Source organism: Pygocentrus nattereri, chromosome 4 (genome assembly GCF_015220715.1).
Source record: "Pygocentrus nattereri isolate fPygNat1 chromosome 4, fPygNat1.pri, whole genome shotgun sequence".
Taxonomy (NCBI): domain Eukaryota; kingdom Metazoa; phylum Chordata; class Actinopteri; order Characiformes; family Serrasalmidae; genus Pygocentrus; species Pygocentrus nattereri.
This window is the reverse complement of record NC_051214.1, coordinates 28,064,063-28,091,458: the sequence shown is the minus strand read 5'-3', so window position 1 is coordinate 28,091,458 and position 27,396 is coordinate 28,064,063. Positions and strand designations below refer to the sequence as shown.

The window sequence follows — 27,396 nt, the reverse complement described above, 5'->3', positions numbered from 1 at the left end:
TGGCTCTGTAAGATCTGGATGGAATCTGTTTGTTTCTGATCCTGCAAGAGGACACACACACACAGACACACACAGACACACGTCTTAATCTGATAGCACAGCTGTCTACAACTTTTTATCATTTGAGAGTGTGTGTATATATATATATATATATATATATATATATATATATATATATATATATATATATATATATACACACACACACACACACACACATACATACACTCACACACACACACTCACACACTCACACACTCACACACTGCTAATGACCTGCTCTTCTGCGATTCTGGAGGTGTTCTGCAGTTTAATGATGGTCTTATTGAAGGCCCTCTGCATCTCCTCCATCTGCTTGCGGTACCTGAGTGACCGCAGTAAAGGTCAGTCAAATACAAATGACAAATACAGCCAGCGGGTCATACATTAAAAGGCAAGTATGTCACAGTATAAATCTTTCTATGATGAGAGAGATTATGTAATTGTATAAAGGCAATGTAACATGCTCTGCGCTGCTGTATACTTTATATGTGCATGAATGAAGCATCCATGACTCTGTAACAGCTTCTCTCTTAAAAAAAAAAAAAAAAAAAAAAGCATCCTGTACTGATAATGAAGGTGCAAATGCAGGAGGTGTGACATTTTTGTATGTGTGACCATATAAATGAGAATGTGTGTTATATACTCATATAAAATATGGTGTAAGGTATATTTGAGTAACCATGACTCTGTAAAGGTGTGCTGACATGCTGACAACTAATTTCTGCAGATTTTTGGTGATTAACATATTGAGGATCACAGACTAAATGACCAGGATTGTTCAACTGAGCCAAACATGTACATTTACACAAGCCTGCACATGCACACCCTAACCCCAACCCTTTCCTGTTACTAGGAGACGCAGATAGCCAAACCAATTGAAAGGCAGGGCTGTCACAATCATGAAACTTTAGCTGATGATTACCTGTCATGTAAATAACCCCTAACGATATAATTGTCTTTTTGTCTTTTCTTGCTCAGTGCTGGCAAGCATAAAAATATAAACCTTAAGTCGCCGACTGGCTGATTAGTTTACTGATTAGCTGTATTTATTCAGTTTTTCCAAGACTTAAAACATAAGAAAACAAAACAAAATAAAAACCTAAATTGGCCAGCAAATATGCTAAAAACGTCAGAAATTAGCAATACTCATTGCAGCCCTTTAAACAAGTTAGAACTGTTTTGTTTTCACAAGAAGTTTCCATCCTCATTAGCTTCATGATGTCTCAAAGAATGCATTCACTGCTTTCTTTAAATTACACTTATTTGCCTCAACTAAGTACAACCAATTCATATTTTGTTCGTTGAAGCTTAACATTATTGCAATATCTAATGCCCGTTGAAAATGAGTGCAGTCTGCACAAAGAACTGCAATCTTCTCAAGTAACTGCGATTCTGTAATAACTGTGATGGACCTACTCAGAGCTATAGCAGCCTCCCACTGCTGTTGTTTCCAAAGCAATTTGCTCTGACAATGCAAAGAAAAAAATTGGTAAAACACTTTTGGGTGAGGGTCATGGAGGCAAAACATGATCAGTGTATGGTAATTTTGGGTTTATATTAATTAACTCAACATAAACTCATAGAATTAAAAAGCTCCATTACATATGTGAATGTGTTTGCCATTTACCCATTTCAAGCTTTAAGAGGAATTCGTTAGACCCAGTGTCAGGTCGAATAAAAAATTTGGTTTGATATGCTGACTGGTTAATCATTTTGTGTGCACTGAAAATGAAACGTGCATACCTCTGGCTGAGCTCCTCCAGGTATCTGCTGCTGAGAGACATGTTCATCTCCAAGGCCTTGATCCTGTTGTTGAGCCTCATGAAGACAGACTCCTTCTGGTTGGAGCCGTGCACCGGGTTTCCATTGCCGTTGCCGTGGCCCAACTCGGACAAGTTCTGGGGCTCGGCGTAAAAGTCTGTAGCCATCCGCTGTGCACCACTCTGGCTGGCCGGCACACTGAGAAGGATGTCCTCCACTTCTTCCTCTTGGGGAGTGAGGGAAGGGGCCTCGGTGGCCTCAGTTTTATGTTGGTGGTCCTCAGGCCACGCAGATCGGTTTGGATCTGCAGCCTCAGGGGTGGCTGTGGGGAGTTCAGTGGGAGGGGGGATTTCAGCAGGCTGTGTGTGTGTGGGGAGGGGCTGGAGCAGCTGCTCTTTGGTTTGCATGGGGAGTTCTACTTGGTTTGTTATGGAGCTGTTGAGATCAGAGGTGGGAGTGAGCATGGAGATGGTGGAGCTGGGACTGAGGGAGCTGCTGCTGCTCTCTGGGACGTGTTCCAGGTGCTGGGGTCTGGAATCCTGAGGCTCACCTGTAAGGGGTGGAGTTTCTGGGATGTCCTGGGTGGGGGTGGGTCTTGAAAGTGAGGTGTCTGAGAAGCTATGAGGGGGGATGGGGGAGGTGTGGCTGGGCTCCAGCAAGATTCTATCAGGTGACAGCTCCACACTGGGCTCCAGCTGTTCTGGCACATGAGGGGGAGCTGGGACTGTATCAGTCGGAGCAATCCTCTCATCCTCAGGGGACTGAGTGGGCTGCTCTGCTTCTGGAAGCTTCTCAGAAGATGCTGAAGCAGTTTGGGTTGGAGTGGGGACAGGGGAGGATGCGTGTGTTTGAGCGTGTGCTTGAGCGTGCGAGCTGGCACGCGTGTTCCGGTCCCTACGCAGACGCTGAAGGGCCAAAGCAGCTGAGCAGTAGAGGTGCAGGTGCTCCTGGAGACTGGCCAGGCAGGACAAGGTCTTGAGATGGCTGCAGTAAAAGATGCTTTCTTTCTCCCATGCTTCCTCCTCATGCCTCCTCTCCTCCTCCTCCTCCCGCTCCTCATCCTCCAGCAGGGTCACAGTGGGCGGGGTCGGTTCCTCCTCCTCGTCTTCAATGAGGATAACGATGCGGCTCTCCTCAGTGGGAGACTCAGGGATTGATTCAGTATCCTCCTTTACCAGAGTTGGGTCCAGTACTGGAGTGTGCAGCCTGGGAACACAAGGAGAACAGAAAAAAAGATTGAACTTAAACTTGTACTTCTTTAAATGCCAGCATGAATTGGATGGGTGTGATTACTTAAATGCACAAATATATAATACATAAAAATACATTTTACTCATTACATATTACTGTAAACAGCCATTTCTAAGCAGAGCTATTTGTAAAATATTTCAAAATTGTTTATATTTTTTATATTAGGTCAACTGTTAAATCACATGAGCTTAAAACAAAAATAAATCTCTAAATCAACCAAACCATCAGGTAGAGGCTATGTTTGCAGTAAATTAATGGTAAAGCTCCCAGGCTTTTATTTTTCATAACCATACAAAATAACTTCCCAGTCAAATATTTATACACTGTTCTTTTAAAATAAAGATATCCAAAAGGCAAAAATGATTATAATGTCCATTACTGGCATGACTACACATATACTGTAATGTTTGAATTTCATGGTTGCTTTTTTGTTAACCACTTAAATGGCCAGGGTCTTAAATTTTATTACATCCTTCTATAACCTAAGAATAGCTCAACCAGTTTGTAGTAGTTACTGAATAATAAGCATTAGTACATAACAAACCTGGGATTTTAAGGTGTTAAGTAAGGAAAATGTGTGCATAGGTTTCACTAACATAAAGCAGGTATTTACTATTACCTTGAATAAATTTTGCAAGGTCATCAAAGTGTCTTTTCTGGGTTGAAGAATAGATTTTGCACAAATAACAATTCAGGTTTAAACAACTATACCACACAAAATACACAGTCTACGGCATTTGTTCCAAAATAGTACTTTTAGAAATTGTTACTTTAGTTTTGCAGTTTTCACAAGGAAAAACAGCTTCCTATTTAAAGGACCCATATCATGAAAAACTTTTCATTTTTTTAAGAAAAGTGTAGTATTTATTTACCACAGTTAGGTTTAAGACATGAATTCACTCCTCAGCCCATATAGTTCATACACAGAAAATGCAAAAACAGCCTGTTTTGAACTCACCATTTTGGTGATGTCCCAACAACAAACTCATTAACATACATCAGATCAGAACAGACCTTGTTTACATAGATCAGACATAAGTACAGTAACAAAAACAACCTGTTTAGCTTTAAGGGATAAGGAAAGGTTATAAGTGTTTACGGAAAAATAAATTAGCACAGTTTTCAATCCATAAACCATACAAAATGTTAAGTGGATCTCGGGGCAAAACAAAATACAAGAAAATAAAAATGTAGGATATGGATCCTTTACAGCAAGTTGAAAAAAAGAAAACATGCTCATTTCAGAGCATGTTGCAAAACTAGGTGTCCTCAAATTTTTGACAGACGATATACCTTCTAAAAGAATCTAAAAGAAACAGTAGGACGTTTATTTTTAAAGTTGTGGCTAATGGGTCAACTTGGAATGTAAGCAAACAGTACAAACCAGTTTGAGCTGGAAAAGGACTGCACCTGAGGGCTGAATATTGAGCAAGCAGTAACACTGAATGAAAAAGAGTGCGTGCGTGTGTGTGTGTGTGTAAAACATACATTGCTTGTTGCTCTGTGGGGGTGGGTGTTGGTGCGAGTATGGTCTCTGTTGACACTCCCGTGATATTTTCTGCCCCTGAAGATGCATTCCCTACAAGGAGGCAAACACAAACACAATGACTATATTATACACGAGGAGAGGAAAAAGGCCACTTAGACAAAAGGAAGAGTAATGTAATAAAAAGAGGGGGAAATGGAAAAGGCAGTCGCCTGCAGCGTTAAGCTGAGATGAAGAACAGAGAAAAGAGAGAGACGTGCGTCAGAGGCACTACCCACAGCTGAGTTTAGCCAAACCCCTACACCCCCCTCAGCTAAACTCAACTCTCCCTCACACAAAGACACTCACTGTTTATCAAGAAAAGTACCCTCCACTAGCCAGTACTCCCTCTCGCACACACTCTACCTCAACTAAAACTCACACACACACGCACACACGTACACATCTGGTCTCTAAACCAGAAACAGCAGCACAGAAAACATCTCCGGATTGCACATAATGATATAAAGACGGAGGACAGGACGAACAGTCGGACACGTGCCTTATTCTGGATAGGAAGTACCTCTGAAAACAGAAAAAGCAAACAGGCTGACAAGATTCACTAGTATTCATCTGAATGTATGAAAACACAGTGCAAGAGGACTGCGACAAGAAAACTTGTGGTCATTCTTCTTTGATACTAATGCAAATGCAGGACAGCAAAGATAAATCTTTCAAACATGCTTTGTAGGGCTGCATGATACACACATAAAATACAATAAACTTCAGGCAGTGGAAACGATAAACAATGATTAAAATATGTCTCTGTGTGTGAAACAATGCAGACCTTTTTTCCTGTGTAATAAACAGAAAGGTTTTGTTCTAAAAACTAGTTGTGAGATGAATTTCATTTTTCATTGTCATTACAGTAGAAAATTCCATAATTAACACTTTGTTAAAAAGATGACAGGACAGATCAAATTACCTCCCGCACTGCACCAAAGTGATGTAATTAGACTGGCAGGACGTAGCATTAAAAAAAGCCCAACAAGTACTTCTCTGCTGGGCTTGATCCCTGCTTTCCTGCGTGTAAAGCAAATAACTTAACCTTTTACGTAATTTCCTGTATAACCTGTATTTTTTTCTGCATTTGATGTTCGATTTCTGTACACACAGAAGAAAAAAAAAAAAAAAGAGGAACACTATTTTAATAATAATTTATCGTGTATCATATAGTCATGTATAGTCAAGTTTAAGTCCATATGTTGCAGGCCTAGATAAAACTACTGCAAATATAAAACTGCAAAAGCATCACTCACTATTGTGTCAAGTGCAAGTTGCATCACAACTGCAACATTGTAAGGCCGTTATAAAAAACAGCCAGCTTTCTCTGAGCAGCTTTTCTGTATAAGCCTACAAATACATGCTATTTTCTATCTAGGCCTACAAAAACGAGTGGAAAAAAAATTATATATATATATATATATATATATATATATAAAATTCTTTAAAAAAGGTCTTCATTGTGATTTAGATTTGTTGTGATCGCAACCGTTGCTGCTTCACACAATTTACACACAACACTGGTAGTCAATAACTATCATGTTTGAACCATTTGTAGAGGCTAGTAGTTAAGGCTAGAGTAGTTTTTGAACTGTGCACTTGGGTTTGCTTCAAAAGTGGTTCTGTGAAGGGCTCTTGAGTGGCGCAACTGTCTAAGCATTGGCCCTATCATCAGGAGATCGCAGGTTCGATCCTTGGCGATGCCACAGCCATCCGTGGCCAGGCCGGGAGTCCTAGAGAACATATTGGTCTCGTTCTCTTTGTGTGGGTAGAATTTCTCCCCAATCACTCAAGCTGATGCTAGTTAGCTGACATAACAGACCTGGCAGATGGCGTTTTCCTCCGAGTGCATTCGGCTGTCCATTGCCTGAGAGGCAGTTCGAAAAGATGAGGTGGTGCTTCACAGGTCTCGGAGGAAAGCTGTGTTAGCCTTCACATTCCTAATGTTGATTGCATCGTGTGACCGGGGGAGTCCTAACTAGCGGGTGGAATTGCAGACGACAAAATTGGGGAGAAAGTTGGACAAAAATTCATAAAAAAAGCAAATAAAACAGCAGAGTGGTTAAGTCACTTGCTTTACACATGGGATGCCAGGATTCAGGCCTGGCTTGGAGAACACACTACAGCTCCATTATTAGACACAACCACTAACACAAAAATTCCCACCAATCTAATTCTGTCACTCTCATCCTGCACATGTGTAACATAATTTGAGCTGCCATCATGTGTTCATCATGGACAAACTGTCAGTACAACTCACAAACTTCCGGTTCACTCCAGGGCAGATAATGGTTAGGAGCCAAATTTATGAGTCATGCTTTGTCGGGTTAAACCAAAATGTATTCCGCATGAGCAAACTCCCAAACTAATCACTTTGGGCAGTGAGGTAGGTTTGTTTTTCAAAAAGCCTCCTGGCATTAAGCTTGTTTGCCCAGTGAGAGGGGCAAAGTATTGCATTATGAAAGGCCAACTCTTGGAAAAGCAAATATCCTGCCTAGTTCTCAGACTCCAGAATTACTTTGCTTGCAGGAAACAAACTGTTAATGACATCTATAAATACTGATCTAACATTTATTTGAAATCAAGAGGGGCTATTCTGAGACAAAACTTTTGAGGTGATAACACAGTGTGTCCATTAACTACTGCGTACAATACCCATTAGAAACCGCAATTACAGCTATAGCTAATATATACAATCATTTCAGAAAGTGAGTAAACTCTTTAAGGTGCATTTAATGGGGCCTCAAGGCTTTATCAGCTGCATTAAAAGTGCCACTTCTTCAACATGAGAGAGCTTCACCCCGGCAAGCTCCCCTACTTCTCAAACACATTTTTTTGCCAGTCCTGTGGGCTCCAGCAGAGTTGGCACAGCAACAACCCCCACCCTTCACACACAGCTGTAAGCCAGAGAGAGAGCGAGAGAGAGAGAGAGCGCGAGAGAGAGAGCGCGAGAGAGAGCGCGAGAGAGAGAGCGCGAGAGAGAGAGCGCGAGAGAGAGCGCGAGAGAGAGCGCGAGAGAGAGAGCGCGAGAGAGAGAGCGCGAGAGAGAGAGCGCGAGAGAGAGAGCGCGAGAGAGAGCGCGAGAGAGAGCGCGAGAGAGAGAGAGAGAGCAAGAGAGCGAGAGAGAGCACAGCAGTGTATTCCACTAGTCTTTATAGCCATATGGAAAACTTCAGGGGTCAGACTCTAACAGTGGGGGACCATTATAGGGGGTTGTGTAACCCATTAGTGGATTATTCGACTCGTGGATTATTATTCAGTGATTAATCTGAAGGTTCCATTTATGTGTGTGTAGTTGTGTTCCTTTGGTCTGGTTCAATGTAATAATGTAAACATCCTATAGATGCTCTGTGAGAACACAAACTCTCAGATGGCTTTCTGCCTTTATAAAACATTGAAGACGTATGACTGATATGGATAGTAATATGGCAATAATACCAGTGTATCAAATATTTTCTAGTGCTCTAATCGTACAGCTGCCTCATTTTAAAAATGAACCTATCTGTTCAAAAATTCATGAAGAGCTGATAAACGCATACATATGTCAAAACAGCTCCAGAAATTAGTCCGTTGCAGGACCCTAAGATGGTATGTAGAGAAGAGATGATCAGTCTGTGTTTAGTCCATTTAGACATTTTCAGTCCATATTGTGTTCATACTTGAAACAAACTGCTCCAGAGTTGGTGTGGAAGCAGTTCTCAGAGGGTCTTAACCCTGTAATTGCTGTGCACCAGTGTGAACACGTTAGAGAGAACCTTGGCTGGAGAGCCTGAAAAAGACTACAGGTGTCTGCATGGAGTCTAAGTGTCCTAGGCAACGTTTCAGTTCATTTTCCAATGTTAAGGTTTCACTATGAATGAAAGTTTGCTTTGCACCCATGCTGGTCTGTGTGTGTGTTCCTTGGTTCACGTTTATCGTCCCAGCCAGTGCGACTCGGCCCCTCGCCAGGCTGGCATCACAGTAGTCAACAGAGTGAACAATTGAAGTGTGGATCCACATACAGGTATTTACAGTTTAAGCGGTTAAAAAGAACAAAACAATGTACCTTCCATCGGAGCGCCATCCTCAAGCTCTGGCTTCCCACCTAGAACATTAGCAGCAATGTTGTTGACCATGGTGAGGATGGCATCTGAAAAAGAGAATCAAACACAGGAAATCAAATACCTGAAATACAACTGGGTCCACAGAGACCCTGTGTGCATGCATTTTCAGATTGCTGGTAGTTAACTGACCATGGCGGCCTGTTTTAAGCCAACAGGACTGTAGCTCTCTTGCCAACATTGAGCCTCCCCTAGCACACAGGACCCATGTCAACACATGGAAATAGTAAAGTTTGAGTCTGTGTGTTTGCACTGCCGTGCGTGTTTCTTGCGTCATTGGGGAACAGACAAACACTGTGCATCCTGCTCAAGAAGGGAACAGAGGAGCACTGAAACATCCAAGCTAAACTAAATGAGAGGTTGAGAAAGAAACAGCTGGGGGAACATTATATTCCTGGATGCCTGACATAATACCGTCTCCGCATATCAGATGCTAACAAAATTCCACCAAGCTGGGTGTATACCTGAATAATCCCCTCACCTATCCTTCCAGGCCTTATATAGTTACTGTTTAAGACATCGTCATGTAAACCAATCCAACTCCTAATCCAAAGAGTGACCAAAGCTATTCACAAGTGTCTTTAGACATTATTTGGATTTGGACCTTTAAATATAATCCCCATTATTTATACCCAGGTTTTCCATTGTGGCCTTTAAAGACACTGAGAAGCTCATGGCAGAGACCTACACTGTTCAATTGTTCTTATAAATATACAAGTGGAAGATTTCATAGTCCATGGTCAAGAGTCTTTCAGTTGGGGAATATAATATGAAATATGGGATTGTAATATTCTGGAAACAACTGAAGCCACAACAAAGAAAGACAGGAAGTTATATGGTACGTACTTGTAGCGGAACCCAGGAGGTTCTTTGATGGCTTGTCTTCAGACGGAAGGTAGCCTGGCGGGTAATCTAAGAAATGGAGGTCTGGAGTTAAGAGAACAGCTTCAGTATGTTAGCTAATGGACACGCACAGCAACCAATGTCATAACACGTAAACACAGAGGTAAATCAAGGAAAACACACACAGCTCACGGTCTAGTGAAGGAGAGATCAGTTTTCGGTTTGGTCACATTTCTAAAATTCAAACAGCAGAAGTCTTTGCACTGGGGGGGCTGGAGCCTGCCAGAACTCTTAACTCTTACTTTTCAGTAGTTCTCTTCATAAAAAGATTATAACGTCTCACCCTCATACCTAATATGCTTTTTTATTTTATTCATGATGATATTTTGCATTTAATTTAACCTGTTTCGCTGTATAAGATCTGAGCATATGTTATACTACATACAGCAGTCTCTATGGAAATGCAAGCATGAAACCACCTCAGAAGTATCTATTCATTAAGGCTGATGCTGATAAATTTGCAAGACCTCAATATTATGGGCCAATATATAAATCATACAGCGTAACGAATATGATGGAACACAAATTTGGGAAACATATTTACAAAACAGGCATTAGGCACCTGTGTTCAGCCCAAGTAACATTGTCTAAAGGCAACATTCAGAATACAGTTACGTTTTAAACTTTCTGAAGAATACTTTAAGAATGGCCACTTACTAAAAAAAAAATACAAATCTTTAAAAGAAACCCCATCAAAAAACCTTAACTATTTTCAGCGCATAGATAAATCAGCCCTCGTGTTGCAAACACACTCGTCAGACTTTAAAAAGGAACAAACAGCTTCTTTACAGACGCTGAAGTTACAGCAGATGCCTGAGCAGACTGATGAATCAATGTGATGAGCCACTAATTAACCTCAGTGTTATTAAACTCTTTTGAGGAATGACTGAACTGAACAGTCTCTTCAGTAGTGAACAAGTTCACAAGTGCCAAGCTTAGCTTGTATTGCATTGCATCAGCCTTGTGTGTGTGTTTTATTTCACTATGCTACACACATACACTGAAATCAACTGAAAATGTATAGCTATCCACTTCATATTCATACACCAAACTGCTTGCTTAAGGAGAAAGTGGTCCTGCCAAGGGGATTGTGCGAGCAGCACTGGACTGAAGCAAACAGGTGATGAGAGCAAAATAAAAATAAATACATGAAACAGAAATGAAGAATTCTGCCACTGTAAATAGCAAGGAGGTGTGTGAAGTACAAATTACAACAGCAATGTTATTCACTATACCTTAGAAGGATGTAGTCTGAATGTATTCAGGATCTGTTACATTTTTATATATTGTTAATACATTTAGGATAGTGTATTCAGTATTCGGCCATCACTATTTTCTTCACGTATTTTACTCTCTCCATCTACTCGGCACATACACACACACACACACACACACACATTATAACACCAAGGAAAAGAAAAGGCAGTCATACCATAGTCCTCGTCCAGGTATTCTACCCTCTCTGAGGGATACTGGGAGTCAGCTATCTCATCATACTCCTCAACCATACTGGTGCCAAACACCCTAAAAGTCAGAAAAAACACAAAACATAGATAGTCGTTAGGGACAAGCGTTGAGGAGACAACGTGGAGACACAGAAAGGACAGAGACAGGGTAGATGCCCTAAACAGAAAGCTAGTGGGGTGAAAAAAGTACACATGGGGAAATTACATAGAGTTCCACATTTTATCTTAACCAAACAGGTCTAACCATCACAACACATAACTACAAGCTGATAAAACACCAGCAGGGCCTCAAAGCTCAAACACAACAAGTTCTCTTTTCTAAAAGACTGATTAAGGTCTTAGAGGTTATCTGTAGGATTTTTCCAGCTGCTTCACCAACATAACCCACTACCTAGAATGAGGCATTCAAAAGGTTATACATTTAAAGTTCAGTAAAGAACGCAAATAAGAGAGGAAGGGCATCAGAGACTGGAGATACTACACAAATAGCTATCAAAACACACAACATAGTAGCATCAGTCGTATTTAAAAAGAAAAGACAACGAGGCACACATTTTTGATACTGAGTGAAGTTGAAAACTTTGTTCTTTAAAGAAATCTCTCATACACCAAATACATTGTTCTAAAGAAATGCGGTCTAGGAGCAGTGAAAGAGGATTGAGGTTCAAGAGCTTGTAACTAGAGTCCTGATGCAGATATGGGTCATTACAGGAGCTTTTCTCACTCCCTCCCCCTTTCCATCTCTCTCTGGCTGCTTCATGCCTGCGCTCCCTCAGCACATAAAGGAATTGCTTGATTAAGAGGTGTGTGTGTGTGTGTGTGTGTGTGTGTGTGTTCCTCTTGCTGGGGGCAGGTCTGGCCCCTTCACAGGCCTCTAACCCACAGTCACTTCTCTGCCAAGGCAAACGGCACAGACCAACACTTACAGCAGAAATCAACTTGACTCTGTCCTCTCGCTCTTTTAAAAACTTCTAAAATCTTTAAAACAAGGTAAAAAGGAAAGACAGGCATAAAATAATAACAAATATTTGCAAGTATTAAAGTGCAATTTGCATTTGATAATATCTTTTTTTTTAGTCCTCTCTAAACTTAGATCACTCTTCACTTTGCGAAACACCAGTCTACAGTTTTTTCTTCCTATTTCAATACGAGTTTACGCAAAAAGTCCTGTCCCTTACTGTCCCTTTATGATGGGCATATGTAAATGACCTCTTGAGATTGGCTGCCCAGTTTTGTGCCTCATATAAAAAAAAACTTTATATCGTCAACAGGACGGGACATTTGGAAACTACATTTTGGGCCATTTAAAACCCTAAAAAATATATAGCAAATGGTAGTGATAAAACAAATGCGTTCAAATGATCAAACTCACCTGATCAGACTAAGAGGGCAGAAATGTTCAGATCCAAAATGTGAGAGTAGCTCAACCTGCAGAGAGATAAAACAGAAAATATGTACAATGCTAGAAAACAGGAACCCATAGAACATGCACACTTTCACCCTTACCCATGATAGGCAAAAATACCCAAGAGTGAAGTACTTGCAAAGCGTGAATGTTTCTACAGTACTGCAGAAAAAAATTTTAAAAAAGCATGTGTGTTTGCGAGCTTTCTTGTGTGCGTAAAAAATGTCATTGCCATGCATTACTCTACTTGAGCCCTGCCACCAAAGCTGCCATTACTGTGCATTCAAAACATCTACAAGGGGAAAATGCTAACCTTCATGTACTTGATGAACATCTGATGCAAGAGAAAGACAGGGGAGAGAGAGAAAGAGAGAAAAACAAGAAAAAGAAGAATCAGTAAAAAAAAAAGAAAGAAAAAAGAGAGAGACTCGATTCATGCCACAAGCAAGTCAAGCAATTCTTCAGGTTTTCATTCGCCACGTTATAAGCAACAGTATTCACACAGGAATATGAGCTCAGGTCAGAACAGAGTAATATTACCTGCGTGAAAAATGAAAGGCAAAGCAGAGAGTAAGAGAGACATGACTACGCTACATAACTTCACACCTATAACAGATACACAGTACCCAACGGCAAAGCAGAACATGAAGGCACAAGCCCCAAGATCACACTGTCAGGGAATTAAACACGATCTACCGTTTCATAACTGTTCTTTAAAAAAAACAAAAAAAAAACGCACAGATAAGTATTTAATATGAATCACAGTGTGGGATGAGAAGCCTCCAGATCAAAGTCAAAGCACAAAGCCAGTCTCTTTTTATGAAGAAACAGCCCCCAAGCAACACAGCAGGAAACATAACGGGGAAGAGAGAGAAAGACAGAAAAAGAAAACCTGCACACACAGCAGTTTTTCCTTTTTTCCCCCCACTTTCACACAAAAAAAACCAGCAGAGACAAAGAAAGCACCAGAAAAATTTTACTATTTTCCTGGACCTAGCCCAATACCTATTGACAAAAATTTCTGTATGCTATTTTCCCTGACAATATTTTGTTGCTCTTTGGTGCCTCTGTGTCTGATTAAAAATGTTATCGCACTGTATGTGAATCACGAGGAACACAATTATTTGTACTGTGGCCTTAAGCATGACCTTCTAGCTAAACTGCGCACACACAGGTCAATGTGATTTTTAAATGTCACCCAAATACTTGCTACCACCCTCTATAAATCAGGCTCCATCACTCACACACACACACACACACACACACACACACACACACACACACACACACACACACACACACACACACACACACACACACACAGAGAAAGGTCACTGTGGCCACTGTGCATGTATTTGATACCTTGTAATAACCTGAGCTTTTAGTCTGTGGACAAAGCAAACTGGGCAGTCACAACGATGCCCTCAGGGATTGTCAGGACAACATTGTGTCCTGAATGCCTCCTCTGATACCAGCACCCTATTCTCTACCTATTCCTATTCAATCACATGGAAAGTAGTGCACTAATTAGGGTGTTTGGAAGGGCTTCAAAAACCACACACACACATTCATTTTTATATCAAAAACTGCACGCTAAGGTGTACCTTCACATATTTGGCGTACAGCTGCTCATCCAAAGGAAAACTCTGCACCGTGCGTTCATCTCGGGCATGAAAGGTGCCAAGCTTGATCCACTTATTTGTTGGATATCTAATAGGAAACAGCAGGAAGTAGGACATTTATGATGAATGAGTGGGTTATTCAAATACAGAGAGATCAGTTTCACCACAGTGAGACTGTAAAGGCATTTGTTAAGAGAATTGACCAGCTGACTCACAAAACAAGTCATAAAATCAGGAAACATCATAAGAATAAATGAATAAGTTTAATAATAATGCAATGGACTAACATCCATTGATAAAGGCTCCTTAAAAGGCTGTCTAATCAGTCAAAATTTTTCTTTTAACGATAAATGCAGCTGTTCAGTGTTCTAGATGAAGTGATAAAGCCTAGAATTTATTCAGAAAGTATGTTATGTAATTTATTACAATAACAACATGTAGTCATACTGTCTGCCCCTCAGACAAAGTATATTACAGAGAGTAATTGTAGTTGTTCTTAATCTTATTATGTACTGTAGTTGTCGCATCAGTGTGCCAACTACTGCACGTAATAAGATTTTGAACATGGCATAAGGGCATGCCTATTATCAAGTGTTATTACTTTAAACAGAACAAAAAAGGAACTACTATTATAGAAGAAATACTGCGTTCAGCAAATTAAAGAAGGTCACTCACACCAGAACACTTCTAGATTCATACTTGACTACATTCACAGTCCTTATTGGTAAGCACTTAAATGATATTACTTCCCCAGGCTAAATTACCCTGCTCAAACAGTGCTTTAGAGAGACATCAGTGACGGAGAGAATGGGTGGGAAAAGACCTTCAGGTTCCAGGATGCAGCACAGGTGGGGAATGAAGTTTACAAACCTGTCACTGATAGACACCAGGAAGTCTTTTGGTGTGGAGGAAAAGAGTTCAAAGTTTGCAATGTCCAGCTGCTTGACCTGGATCGGCTCACAGAGCTCAATGACAAACCTGGAAAACAAAGAGGGGGAGGCGAGAGAAGGAGAAAACTTGAAAATTTCACAAGATCACTTTCACAGGTCATTCCCATTTGAAGAGCTGCCCTGCCTTACCGCTTGGCCTGGTCTTGTGACACAATACTTGCAATACAAGTATTCTGTTCATATCATGCTGCCCTACACTGTAGCCACAAATTCCATACTAGTGATCAACAATGACCTCGCAATCATGTCGATCTCGGTATCGTGCAGATGTTTAGATTTGGATGATATTTCAAATCAAGTCAATTTGATTTCGCCCTTTTTGTACTCCAGAAAAAAAAAAGAATGTTTTGGTTGGAATGTTAGGCTGCCGTGCCAAAATGTCTACGTTTTTCTTTTTACTGCACTTGTAACCTTTGACAAATAAAATGTTAAATCTCTCCATAATTCAAATTTCTACATTTTATAAATGGTTGTGCATCAGCATTGGCACATATGTACATTAAAAATATTGGATATCAGCATCGGCCCATAGTTCACATATCTGTGCATCGCTAGCCAATCTAATTCCCTTGGAGTGCTGAGACTGATAAAAGTGACTCACCAGATCTTATTACTGCAGGGGTTCAGCATGTACAGATCCATATTCTCCATTAGGATAGCAGAAGTGCTCTGGAGAAGAAGAACGAACACAAACAAGTCAGACAGCTCCCCAGACATGTACTTCTATGCATACGTTGATGAGATGCCTCTCTCCTCGATGCCTCTTGTACACGAGGTATTTTAAGCCTTGTCAAAAATGAAGTTGAACAATGAAAACTTAATTTAATAGCAAATCAGCAGATGATGGCAATATTACATGGCCAAAATGAATATATGGCTCATGGCGATGTGACAGGCAGCAATCCAGTAATGAGGGAATTATAACTTACAAGCAGACCACTAGACGTACATTAAGAGAAATTATAAATAGCTTGAATCAATGGAGAGACGCCACTCATTAGGGTCTCGTCTCTACCTTGGCCTCGCTGTTGGCTGCAAGGATTTTGGCCCCACACTCCACAGATGCGTAGTTATTCTTAAAGTTCTTCTGGACCTTCTTGACTGGGTGTGGACTGCCATTGGATGAAGTGTGCAAAGACTGGCCTGAAGCAAGGGGAAAATAAATAAATAAATAAATAAATAAATAAGTTTATTTATACATGAAATATTCACACTTTTTTGTATATAGACACACACCTCCATCTACTCACATAACTACATGCTTTAGATATTGGTTTCATAGTAGCTACTCAATTTAGAAGTTACTGAATAATAACTCAAGCTTAATAACTGAATTATAAGCATAGGGTTGAAGATAACGAATGGTTGATTCAAGTGACCCAGACAGAAAAGCTGGTGTTTACATTAATGTGCATCCATCATGTACAAACCTGTGAAAGGATATTTTAACGCATGTATGTATGTAGATATGTAGTCATTATCTCTACATTATCTCCCTATGCAGCAACAAATCAGAGCACAGGAATGTGTACACAATGGATGAGGAATTTCACCCGCCTTTGACTAAATATACGAACATCTAAAAGTCGATCTAAAAGGCCTCAGACAGCAGGCTGGGGGTTAAAGATTGACAGAGTATTACTTTAACAATAGTTAAAACGACAGCCTGGTCCTGCTGAGGCACATGCTGACTGCAGCTAGTTAATACAGATGTACAATCACTTATCCCTAATCTGATTTGAGGGGCCTTGTTTTCCATTTTTCTTCTAGAATGTTCAAGGTCAGACACTCCTAGCTAAAGAAAAACAAACCAAATACGCTGAATAACACCTAATAACAGTACAGCCCATTTCATCAGAACCAAGATAGACCCAGTTCATTATCTTAAATAAACAACACAAAGCTAGGGTTCAAGGCTGCCACATTCAAGTTGCACTGAACTACTGGATAGACCAAGATTATCATGAATGTCTTTGTCTTTTTCATTTCCATTCAGAACAATTTTAAGCAAAAGCTTTTAAATTTATCTGTGTCAGAGAAAAAGCATAAAGAAGCCTCAACAACTAGGGTATGTCCACCCTTCATTACAGCTTCCATTCTTTTTAGGGGACTTGCTTTCAGTTTTCAAAGAAATCTACAGATATACACCTTCTATCCCACAGGTTGGTTACATTTTCTACTTCTCACACCCAAAGCGATCCCAGCTATAAATTTACACTCATTTGTCCATAAACATTACCTCACATTCCAGATATCCTGTTCTAGGCCAAATGTTCTTATTTTTCCCCTATTTTCTTTTCTCAATAAAGGCTCACTACCTGTCCTTTTCAAAAAGCACCGAGCTGTCCTCTTTCAGTGGAAAGATGAACAAAAACGTGAACATGTTTTTCAGAGCTGAAACAAGAGTGGAGCTTGATTTTATTCTCGGTCAAAGATGAAAGCTTTCAGTACTATTTATCTGATGGTGACCGTTTTACCAGGTCTTGCGCAGATGTCAGGAGTCCCATTTTCTCTATATATTTTAATTGCGTTAGAACTCCTGTTTTTTTCTTCCCTTATTTTTGCAAGACTATTTACTGATATGCACAAAAGTAGAGTGGATTAAAATGTTTCCTGATTTTATTAGAACAGTGAAAATTAAAAAAAAAAAAAAAAAAAAACAGTCTGACTTGCATAATACCATACACACAGGCATGAATACTGCAGGAACATCAGCATTTTGCAAAAGGTAAATTATGCAGCTGTGCTGAACACAGGCTCTAAAAGTAGACTTCTCTTTGCTTCAGTGGACCAGGCTAGTCCATTACAGCAGGCTGAGCATGTATGTATATGTGTGCAAGTGTATGAGAGCATGTGTGCATATGAGGTTATGCAATATCCACTGTGCACGCTCCACTTCCTAAATGAGGGCCTACAGTCACAAACTGCCAACAAACTGAGACAGAAAAGAAGCGAAGCAAAAGGAACAGGCGTGATGGAGAAAGAAGAAATCATTAATGCACAGTTAAAGGAAGAACAGAGTAAACGAAGGAGAGAGGGGAAAAATAGTGTGTGCACTGCTGTGTCAAACAGATTAGCCAGGGCAGTGTTCTGTCCTAGCTAACCGTCTTAGTCGCTGTATCACCGCCTTCTTTATAACATTGCACCTATAAAAATTTAAATGATGCAACAGAAAAAGCTCGCTCCATGGTACAACAATGAAAGCCGCACTTTAAGACAGACACTTTATGACAGCAATTAGAGCGCAAATGGCGACTAACCAAGCTGGAAGTATTTCACTCTGCTTGGAAGGACAGCCTTAGCAGGTACAGAAAGGCACTTATCAAAACACACTCAGCATACCTGTCCTCACCTATCGGAATCAACAAAAACAATCCTAGAGTTTTATTTAGCGCAATGGCAAAACGTACCAAAAACCAGGCAGGATCTGAACCTCAAATACCCGCCAACGACAGCAGCAATGATTTCATGGACTTTTTTTTAATAACAAAATCGAGAATATTACACAAAAAGTTCGACAGATACCAGTAACCTACTCATCATCTGGTCTGGCTGAAACAACACACAATGTGGTTATAGAAGAGAGACTGGAAACATTTTGTCCGCTTCAGCAGTCAGAACTAGAAAAAATAATCTTCCTCAAATTCTGCAACATGCACACTTGACATGGATTCCAACAAACTTATTTAAACAAGTACTACCAGCTATAATTAAACCAATTTTAACAATAATTCATTCTTCTCTAAGCCTTGGTCATGTACCCAAATCATTCAAACTGTGATTAAACCTTTGATAAAGAAGCCAAATCTTGACCCCAGCGAACTGTCAAGCTACAGACCCATTTCCAACTTATCATTTATTTCTAAGATTTTAGAAAAAAACTGTAGCCCAGCAACTCTGTTCCTATCTATATAAGAAAAATTCCAATCTTGTTTCAGGTCCCACCGCACAGAGACAGCTCTAGTTAAGATAACAAATGATCTCCTTGCCTCTGATCAAGGCCACATATCTCTGCTGATATGCTAGAACTAAGTGCAGCTTCTGAAATATGGAGTTCCACAAGGTTCTGTTTTAGGTCCTCCATTACTGACATTATACATGTTACCATTAGGCTTAGTTATAAATAGACATGGAATTAGTTTCCACTGCTTTGCTGATGATACACAGCTGTACATATCAGCCAAACCAGATGATCAATCCAGATTAAATAAAATTGTTGAAAAAAGATATAAGAAACTGGATGCTGCAGAATTCCTTCTTTTAAACCCAACTAAAACAGAAGTTCTCCTTCTTGGTCCAAAGGCTGCTCGGAATGAATGCTCAGATTTAATGTTGAATATTGCAGACTTCCCTGTAATACCTGCTTCAGTAGCTAAACATCTTGGTGTGACGATTGGTGAGATCTAACGTTTAATCAACACAGGTAATATTACAGCGTTTCTTCACCTCCGAAACATTTCAAAGCTAAGAAATGCGTTATCCCTACATGACGCTAAAAAATTGGTACATGCCTTTATAACTTCAAGGCTAGACTACTGTAATGCATTGTTGTCAGGATGCTCCAACAGGAACCTAAATAAACTTCAATCAGTTCAGAATGCTGCAGCTAGAGTTCTCACTAAAACCAGAAAATTTGATCACATGAGCCCAGTTTTATCAGCGTTACACTGGCTTCCTATCAAATTCCGTATTGACTATAAAATTCTCTTACTGACATATAAAGCCCTGCATGGTCTGTCACCGGAGTACCTGCAAGATCTTATTTCCCATTATGAACCGCCTCACTTACTCCGATCCCAGAATGCTGGTTTTCGACTGGTTTCTAAAATTCAGAAGACTTAAATGGGTGGAAGAGCTTTTGCTTATAAAGCCCCCAAATTGTGGAATAATCTCTCAGTCAATGTTCAGGACTGTCTCAACTTTTACGTCTAGACTGAAGACATTTGTTTAGTTTAGCTTTTGATAATTAGACTACCCCTTTAGATAAAGGCAGGAGATCCAGGGGTTCATGGGCATAGAGTCTTATGGTAAACTGAGATGTTGGTGCTGTTGACCCACCACTTCATGCTATCACAGGTTTGTTGACAGTGCAATGGGGGGATCCCAGTGTCTCAGGGTACTCTCATATCTATGTTACCTTCTGGTTCTCTCCTTTTAGTTTATGCTGTTATAGTTAGATCTGCCAGAGTCACCAGTCACACTCTGGAGGAAATTATATTTAGCTAAGGTCCTCTTCGTTTTTCTTTGGTATTTAGCTTATTAAACTGTAAATACTGTTTGACCAGAGGAGGATGGGTCTCCCCTTGTGAGTCTTGGTTCCTCCCAAGGTTTCTTCTGGCTTGCTCACTGGGGTATACGTGTTATAACTGTATTTTTTCAAACTTCTGTAAAGCTGCTTTGTGACAACATTGTTGTAAAAAGCGCTACACAAATAAACTTGAATTGAATTGAATTCTTTATTGATGACCCTCCTGAAGAAAAATCTGTGTGTGATGTGTGCAAACATGTACACTGAGAAACATGAGATGAGGCAATTGTGAAGGCATGTGTATGTGTGCTTTTAGCATGCTGTTATTAGGAAGCATAGGTGCATTTAAAGGGTAGTTTTTTTCAATATGTAAGCATAATTCAATTGTTGACAAACAGTCATTCAGATGTAAAATGGCTTTAAAAAAAACCAAGAAAAAAAAAAAAACAATGATCATAGGACTCAGGGGTTGCAATGTACTACACAAATATAGCCAATTTATTTATGCTCCAAGAACACCAGTCAAACTACAAGTGTCTTCTGAGCCTTCATATTTAACGCTGATAATGCTAAAATGGTGGTAAAGCCAAAATATATATATATATATATATATATATATATAAAACATGTACCTCTCCACCATACATGGATTTAAAAATGTGTTTTAGGCTAAAAACCTGACTATTGTGTCTCAGGCCTCAGGCACTATATTCATAACTTTCATGTAATAACCTTATCCGAGGGAGCTTTTAGAGTAATTCACTGCTTTTTATGTCTGTTACCACTGCTTTAAACAATTCTTATCTGGTTTGTTTCTTTAGAATGGAACATTTCATGTCGGTCCACTCTGAATGACTTTCTTTCACACCTTAATGATTCAATTTCAGAGAAATTTTGAAGAAAAAAAAAATTCCACTTTAAACGCTTACAGAACACTGCACAAATGATCATTTACAGAAGTGCAGAGATATTGTCAATTTGTTGTACTAACTATGTTACATGAATTCGTCTGAAATACCTTCTCCTCTACTTACAACTGCAAAAGTGTTGCAAACTTGTGTTGCAAAAGGTTCAGAATCTGTGCGTTTTATACAATTTCAGCTATTTTCAAAGAGTTTCAAAGAGCAACTTCTAAGCGTTAAGTGGTATAGTACAAAATCCTGTACGTGAAAGTTGATTAATATTCTCTCACTTTTCTTCTCCTCCACCTCCATCACTTTCTTCTTCCACTCATCAAAGGTAGGGATGTCCTCTTTAGGGGGTACAGGGGGATCGTTCCCTCCCTCTGGGTCAACCACCTACAAAACACAGAATATCCAACACTCAGACAACCAACAGGTGGTTGGTTAGTGTAGTGGTTAACACCTCTGCCTTCTACGCTGTAGACTGGGGTTCAATCCCCGGCCAGGGCAAGCACCGTACACTATACCAATAAGGGTCCTTGGGCAAGACTCCTAACACCACCTTCGCTCACCTGTGTAAAATGATCAAATTGTAAGTCGCTCTGGATAAGAGCGTCAGCAAAATGCCATAAATGTAAATTAATTCTAACTTCATTCAGCAAAAAGAAACTAACATGTAGCTGAACACTTGGAACGTCTGAAGGTGGCTGCTTAGCAACACAGCTGTGATAATTTTAGCACCGTCAAATTTCACATGAACCTCTTCTGCCACCCCTCCACAAAAAAAGCCTTGTTTCAATTTGCACTGAGGCTCGATGCCCAGCGAGGTGTGAGTGAGTGTATTACATAAGCACTTTATGAAAGAGCACTCAGAGTTTCCAGTCTGGAGAATGCAACTCTGAAATCCGATTATAAAAGCGCAGACATGCACGTGCGCACATTCACACACAGGAAATGGACTGAGCTTGTCTGGGTTTTACCCGCAAAGAGGAGATGCTCAGGCCATGTTCTGATGAATGTAAACTCGTTCACAATTAAGAAACTTCCAAACACTTTCCATACAATTCAGTTCTGACACTACTTTAAATTTCATTTTTCTATTAGAATCTTGTCCTACGGACTGGTGACCTGCCCAGGGTGTATCCTGCCTTCCACCCAGTGACAGCTGGGATAGGCTCCAGCACCAACCCAACCCCCCACCCCCTACCCCCCGCAACCCAGAAGGAGAAGCAGCTTCAAACATGTGTGTGTGTATATGACTCTTTTGCCTTTTATCCCTTTTGTTATTCAGTCCAACCTACTCCCACCTTTCCTCTCTCTCTAAAGGCCCTTTTCACACTCAAAACACAGGACATTTTTGGGACGCTTTTACTGGTAATGCTATGGCTTTGCATCATTCACATATACAGGCCTTACAGGGTATTTTACCGGAACACACATGTTCGTACATGCCCTGAAAACCCTGATAAACAGAGGTGACGTTCTCAGCATGAATAGAGAACAGCTTCTTCATTTATGAATCATGTACAAAAAGCACCACGTGACTTTTTTCCTCTTGTAAAAATTCCAAACTCAACCATAAAAAAAAAAAAAAAAAAAAAAAAAAAAAAAAAAAAAAAAAAAAAAAGACAAATGATCTACTTAGCAGGTTATGATGTGGCGCTTTTACAAGGCTTTTTTCAATTATTGCAGTGGTAGCAAGGTTACCCCCATGTAAAGTCTGACTGCACAATGCGTGTGTGGGTGTGTGTGTCAGCTGGGTGTGATCTCCAGGGGACCGTATCACTTGCAGGAATCTGAGACAACTAAACCTTTTCACTCTGTGTACAACGGAGTAGTGAAAAGGCAGACAGTGAGAAGGTAGAGGTTAAATGCTGCGATTCCTGAACTGACCACAGGGAAATCTCACAGACACACAAACATTTAACTATTAATTTAGTGTCTTAATTTGGAAAGGCCCATATGTGAGATCAGACTTCTATTCCTCAATCTCACAATAACAATGTATTCTTATACTTATTCCATATTAGTTTATAGTTGTCACCACCATTATGACAATACATTATGACTTCTTACAATGTAAACATGACAATACATATTGTGGAGATCGTCGCCATCAGCTGCACTCCGTTAATTACGACAACTGAAGCAACATCATTCTGTGGTGTCCTATCTGTTGAACCTTAACTATGAACATTTTAACAGAAAGAATCAAGATTTACATTGAAAATGATAATTATAATAATAACAAATGTGATTTCAGCAGTTAGGCTACTAAATCCACCCCTCTTCTCTGTGCTGTTGTTGCGGAACTGTATTAAACAACCCTTTATCAGTGCATGGTCTGGCAAGTGTGAATCTCTGGTTTAAGGTACTAACCTTCCAGTGCATGCTAATTACAGTCTGAGTAACTTTATAATCTATCATCTAATGTTATATTCACCCGCTGGTCTTCTGGAGGGTGTGAAGTGTTGGCTGTCTTGTTCAACGCTGAGTCTGGAGCAGCAGTTGGATCAGGATTGGTCCCCGTCTCCTCATTCTCACTGCAGTGTGAGAGAGAGAGAGAGAGAGAGAGAGAGAGAGAGAGAGAGAGAGAGAGAGAGAGAGAGAGAGAGAGAGAGAGAGAGAGAGAGAGAGAGAGACACAGACAGAGAGAGAGAGAGAGAGAGACACAGACAGAGAGAGAGAGAGAGAGAGAGAGAGAGAGAGAGAGAGAGAGACACAGACAGAGAGAGAGAGAGAGAGAGAGAGAGAGAGAGAGAGAGAGAGAGACACAGACAGAGAGAGAGAGAGAGAGAGAGAGAGAGAGAGAGAGAGAGACACAGAGAGAGAGAGAGAGAGAGAGAGAGAGAGAGAGAGAGAGAGAGAGAGAGAGAGAGACACAGAGAGAGAGAGAGAGAGACAGAGACACAGAGAGAGAGAGAGAGAGAGAGACACAGAGAGAGAGAGAGAGAGACAGAGACACAGAGAGAGAGAGAGAGAGAGAGAGAGAGAGAGAGAGAGAGAGAGAGAGAGAGAGAGAGAGAGAGAGAGAGAGAGAGAGAGAGAGAGACACACAGACACAGACACAGACAGAGAGAGAGAGAGAGAGAGAGAGAGAGAGAGAGAGAGAGAGAGAGAGAGAGAGAGAGAGAGAGAGAGAGAGACACACAGACACAGACAGAGAGAGAGAGAGAGAGAGAGAGAGAGAGAGAGAGAGAGAGAGAGAGAGAGAGAGAGAGAGAGAGAGAGAGAGAGAGAGAGAGAGAGAGAATGCAAGATGAGCAGCCTGCTTAGAAAACCTAAAAATAACAAAAAAATGAGATAGTTTTGAATGACAAGGAAAAACATATTTTTGGTTGATAGCGTCAGTGTCGCAGTACATGAGGAGAGAGAAAATGAAAATGAATAATGAACAGGCTGAATGACGAGTATGACAAGAGTGAAGGAAGAGCAACTTCACATATGTGCATCCAGCAGCTCCCTGCAGCCTGGTTAACCCAAAGGGTTACCAAGTCAACCGGTTACCTGGCTGTTACGAAGTAATGAGCTGGTTAGCTGGCAATGAGCTGACAGCTCCTCAGTACTCACCTGCTGAGTGTGGAGTTAGAGGCAAGGGGCTGGCTGGAGAGGGCCACAGAGCCCACCTCACACTGACTGTCATTAGAGTTCTTTAGTGGGGCACCAGCACTGGCAACCTCTAGTGCACTGAGGGGAAAAAATCATAGGCCATTTACCAAGGAGAGAGGGAGTGAGGGGGAGAGAGAGAACACAGTGAAAGAGAGTGTGAGATAGATAGATAGATAGATAGATAGATAGATAGATAGATAGATAGATAGATAGATAGATAGATAGATAGATAGATAGATAGATAGATAGATAGATAGATAGATAGATAGAGAAGAGAGAGAGAAGAGAGAGATGGGATATTTAGTTGAGATGAGAACGGATTCCTGCAGATGATTGCGTTGGTCTTGGCTCATTAGGTTTCGCTGGTGTTGGCCATAGCGGAATGCAAATCCTTGCCTCTGCCTAATGCAATGGCACATTTCATCAGGTATTACCTGTCCTGAAGTCCAGGGAGAACATAAGCCACAAGAAACAGCATGCCAAGCTGAAATCCATTCACAGACTGGAATGCGTTAAAAGGCTCCAGCAGCCAAAGTCCATTAAGTAATCCAGATAGATCGGCTGCTGTTTCACTCGGTCTCACTGATATGGGCCAAACACGGATTGAAGGAATGCGCTCGATAGAAATACATGAGGAAAAAGCACACACTAAGCTGAATAAGGGAAGGATGGTTGAGCATACACACATGTGAATGAAATACATGATTCCATGTAGGGGGGCTAAAAAATACTTTGGGAGAAACCAACATCTGTTGGTTGCAAAAAATAAAAACAGACTACCAACAAGAAACATTAAATCAAAGCAACGTAAAAAAAATTATATTTTGATAAAATGATATGAATTCTTATTGACTAATGAAAGAAATTCTTCTTCTGCTTGTACTCACCTGGAGGGGGTTTCGGGGGAGGTTTGTGAGGTAGGTGAGGCTGGTTCTGGGGCATCGGGCTCAGCAGAGAGGGGGACTTCTGTGTTGGGATCTATCTGCAGCTCTCCATGGAGTTCATCAGCAGGAGAAGCAGTAGCAGTAGCAGCAGCAGCAGCCTGGTCCTGGGTGGCCGAGGGCTGAGGGAGTTCAACCTCTGCCTGGGTCTGGGGTGAAAGTGGTGATGGTGTCGATGTGTAGGCTTGTGCCTGGGTAAGCTGTTGCTGGTCTGGTTCAGAATGGGGCTCTGATTGGTGTGGTCCTAGTTCATGGACAGGGGGTACCTCTTCCATCACCTCATCTTCTGCTATATTCACAGTCTACAGAAAGAATTAAGGAAAAAGAAAAAAAGTTATTCAATTATTTTACTCATACAGAATAAACTACAGACACTGGACACCAGCAGCGTAACAAAGAGTTCAGGTTCATAAGATGTTCCACATTTTTGCTCTAACCTGGTTTCCAGTTGGACCAGTACCAGTTATTTAGTGTTAACGGATACAGTGATAAGAACCACACCTCAAAAAGGGAACACTTGTCCTCATAGAACCACGAAAAAAGCAGTATGCACATTATAAAAGTGATAGTAAACAGTCAAGCACATCAAGAACTATCAGTACTAAAGGAAAGTGAAGGCGGCACAAAAACAAATATCTTAAGGTGCTGACAGGAATAGGAAGAACTTTAAGTGCAGCATTAGCATCATTAGATGGAACCTGTTGGACCAGCAGTAGGATATGTACACAGTGAAGGCACCTGTTTGTGTTTCTCTTTGTATGGAGCACTTTCCACAAGCTGCTCCTCTAGTACAGCCCTCTCCGTCTCCAGCCCCACGCTGTACGATGACTGTGCCTGCCATTCCTCCTCGACCTGCTAAAAGAAAACAAAAAACATGTTTTAAAACCAGCAGAAGACACACAACACATATTGTAAAATGCCCTACAACACTAAGGATAGCAGCCTTGTCCAGCACTCAACACTACTCTAAAACATACTGGCTGTCTCAAGAGGACTTGGGCTGTTCCTGGAAAACTGAACGAACACACTGTTCCTTTCACCCAAAGTGCTAAGCTGTCCTTGCAACTGACATTTATATTGAGTTTCTGAGTTTTGCGCTCAAGTTCCAGCTGCTGAAAGTCAGCATGTATCTGTCTGTAACCAATATAAGAGCAGAAAAACACTAAAGTTGTATGCAGAAGTTGGTACACCCCTTAATGAACAATCAACACAAGCCCTGCAGGGAAAAAACTTGGATATGACCTTTTTTGGGCAATTTGTTGTGCACAATTTCCATTTATTTGCTGTATTTAACCTATAAAAAAGAAATAATAAAATATACCTTTAGTTTTTTTTACAGGCCAATTTTTTTTCCAACAAAATGTGCAGAAGTGTGTTCTCTGTAGACAATGTTTCATTATTTTCAAAATCAGAAAAACAACCAAAGGCCAAAACTTTCACGCAAGACTACATATAAACTGTAAAATGAACCGGAATTAAAATGGACCTTTTTTATCTTGTTAGTTCATATTAGGCATGTTAATCAATTAAAAAGACAATTCATCTTTTCCAGTAATCTTTCATCAAAACAATCATTTTCGTCTTCCTCTAAAATATCCTCAGATTTTTGATTACATCACTGTGCACCAGCGGGTAGGGAACAATAATATTAACCAATTATATATTTAA

The 27,396-nt window shown here is 40.5% G+C and overlaps 1 protein-coding gene across 7 annotated transcripts in view; it reads right to left on the bottom strand.

Annotated features, from left to right (window-relative positions):
* The window catches only part of suco (SUN domain containing ossification factor), a 70,779-nt gene that overhangs the window by 7,697 nt on the left and 35,686 nt on the right, over nucleotides 1-27,396 (bottom strand). For 2 of the 7 annotated variants that reach the window (XM_017688831.2, XM_017688869.2), the window contains exons 3-20: nucleotides 26,467-26,583; nucleotides 25,675-26,030; nucleotides 24,749-24,865; nucleotides 23,622-23,721; nucleotides 21,469-21,574; nucleotides 16,044-16,171; nucleotides 15,630-15,697; nucleotides 14,949-15,056; nucleotides 14,061-14,166; nucleotides 12,770-12,790; nucleotides 12,424-12,479; nucleotides 11,018-11,109; nucleotides 9,529-9,609; nucleotides 8,628-8,711; nucleotides 4,543-4,633; nucleotides 1,786-3,009; nucleotides 277-364; nucleotides 1-41 (exon numbers count right to left, since the gene is read on the bottom strand). The exon at nucleotides 1-41 is cut by the window's left edge and continues 64 nt beyond it. In XM_017688831.2, coding sequence (XP_017544320.2) covers nucleotides 1-41; nucleotides 277-364; nucleotides 1,786-3,009; nucleotides 4,543-4,633; nucleotides 8,628-8,711; nucleotides 9,529-9,609; nucleotides 11,018-11,109; nucleotides 12,424-12,479; nucleotides 12,770-12,790; nucleotides 14,061-14,166; nucleotides 14,949-15,056; nucleotides 15,630-15,697; nucleotides 16,044-16,171; nucleotides 21,469-21,574; nucleotides 23,622-23,721; nucleotides 24,749-24,865; nucleotides 25,675-26,030; nucleotides 26,467-26,583 — 2,984 coding nt within the window. The remainder of the gene's footprint in view (nucleotides 42-276; nucleotides 365-1,785; nucleotides 3,010-4,542; nucleotides 4,634-8,627; nucleotides 8,712-9,528; nucleotides 9,610-11,017; nucleotides 11,110-12,423; nucleotides 12,480-12,769; nucleotides 12,791-14,060; nucleotides 14,167-14,948; nucleotides 15,057-15,629; nucleotides 15,698-16,043; nucleotides 16,172-21,468; nucleotides 21,575-23,621; nucleotides 23,722-24,748; nucleotides 24,866-25,674; nucleotides 26,031-26,466; nucleotides 26,584-27,396) is intronic. The other 5 variants (XM_017688847.2, XM_017688838.2, XM_017688854.2 and 2 more) reach the window with 5 other exon arrangements.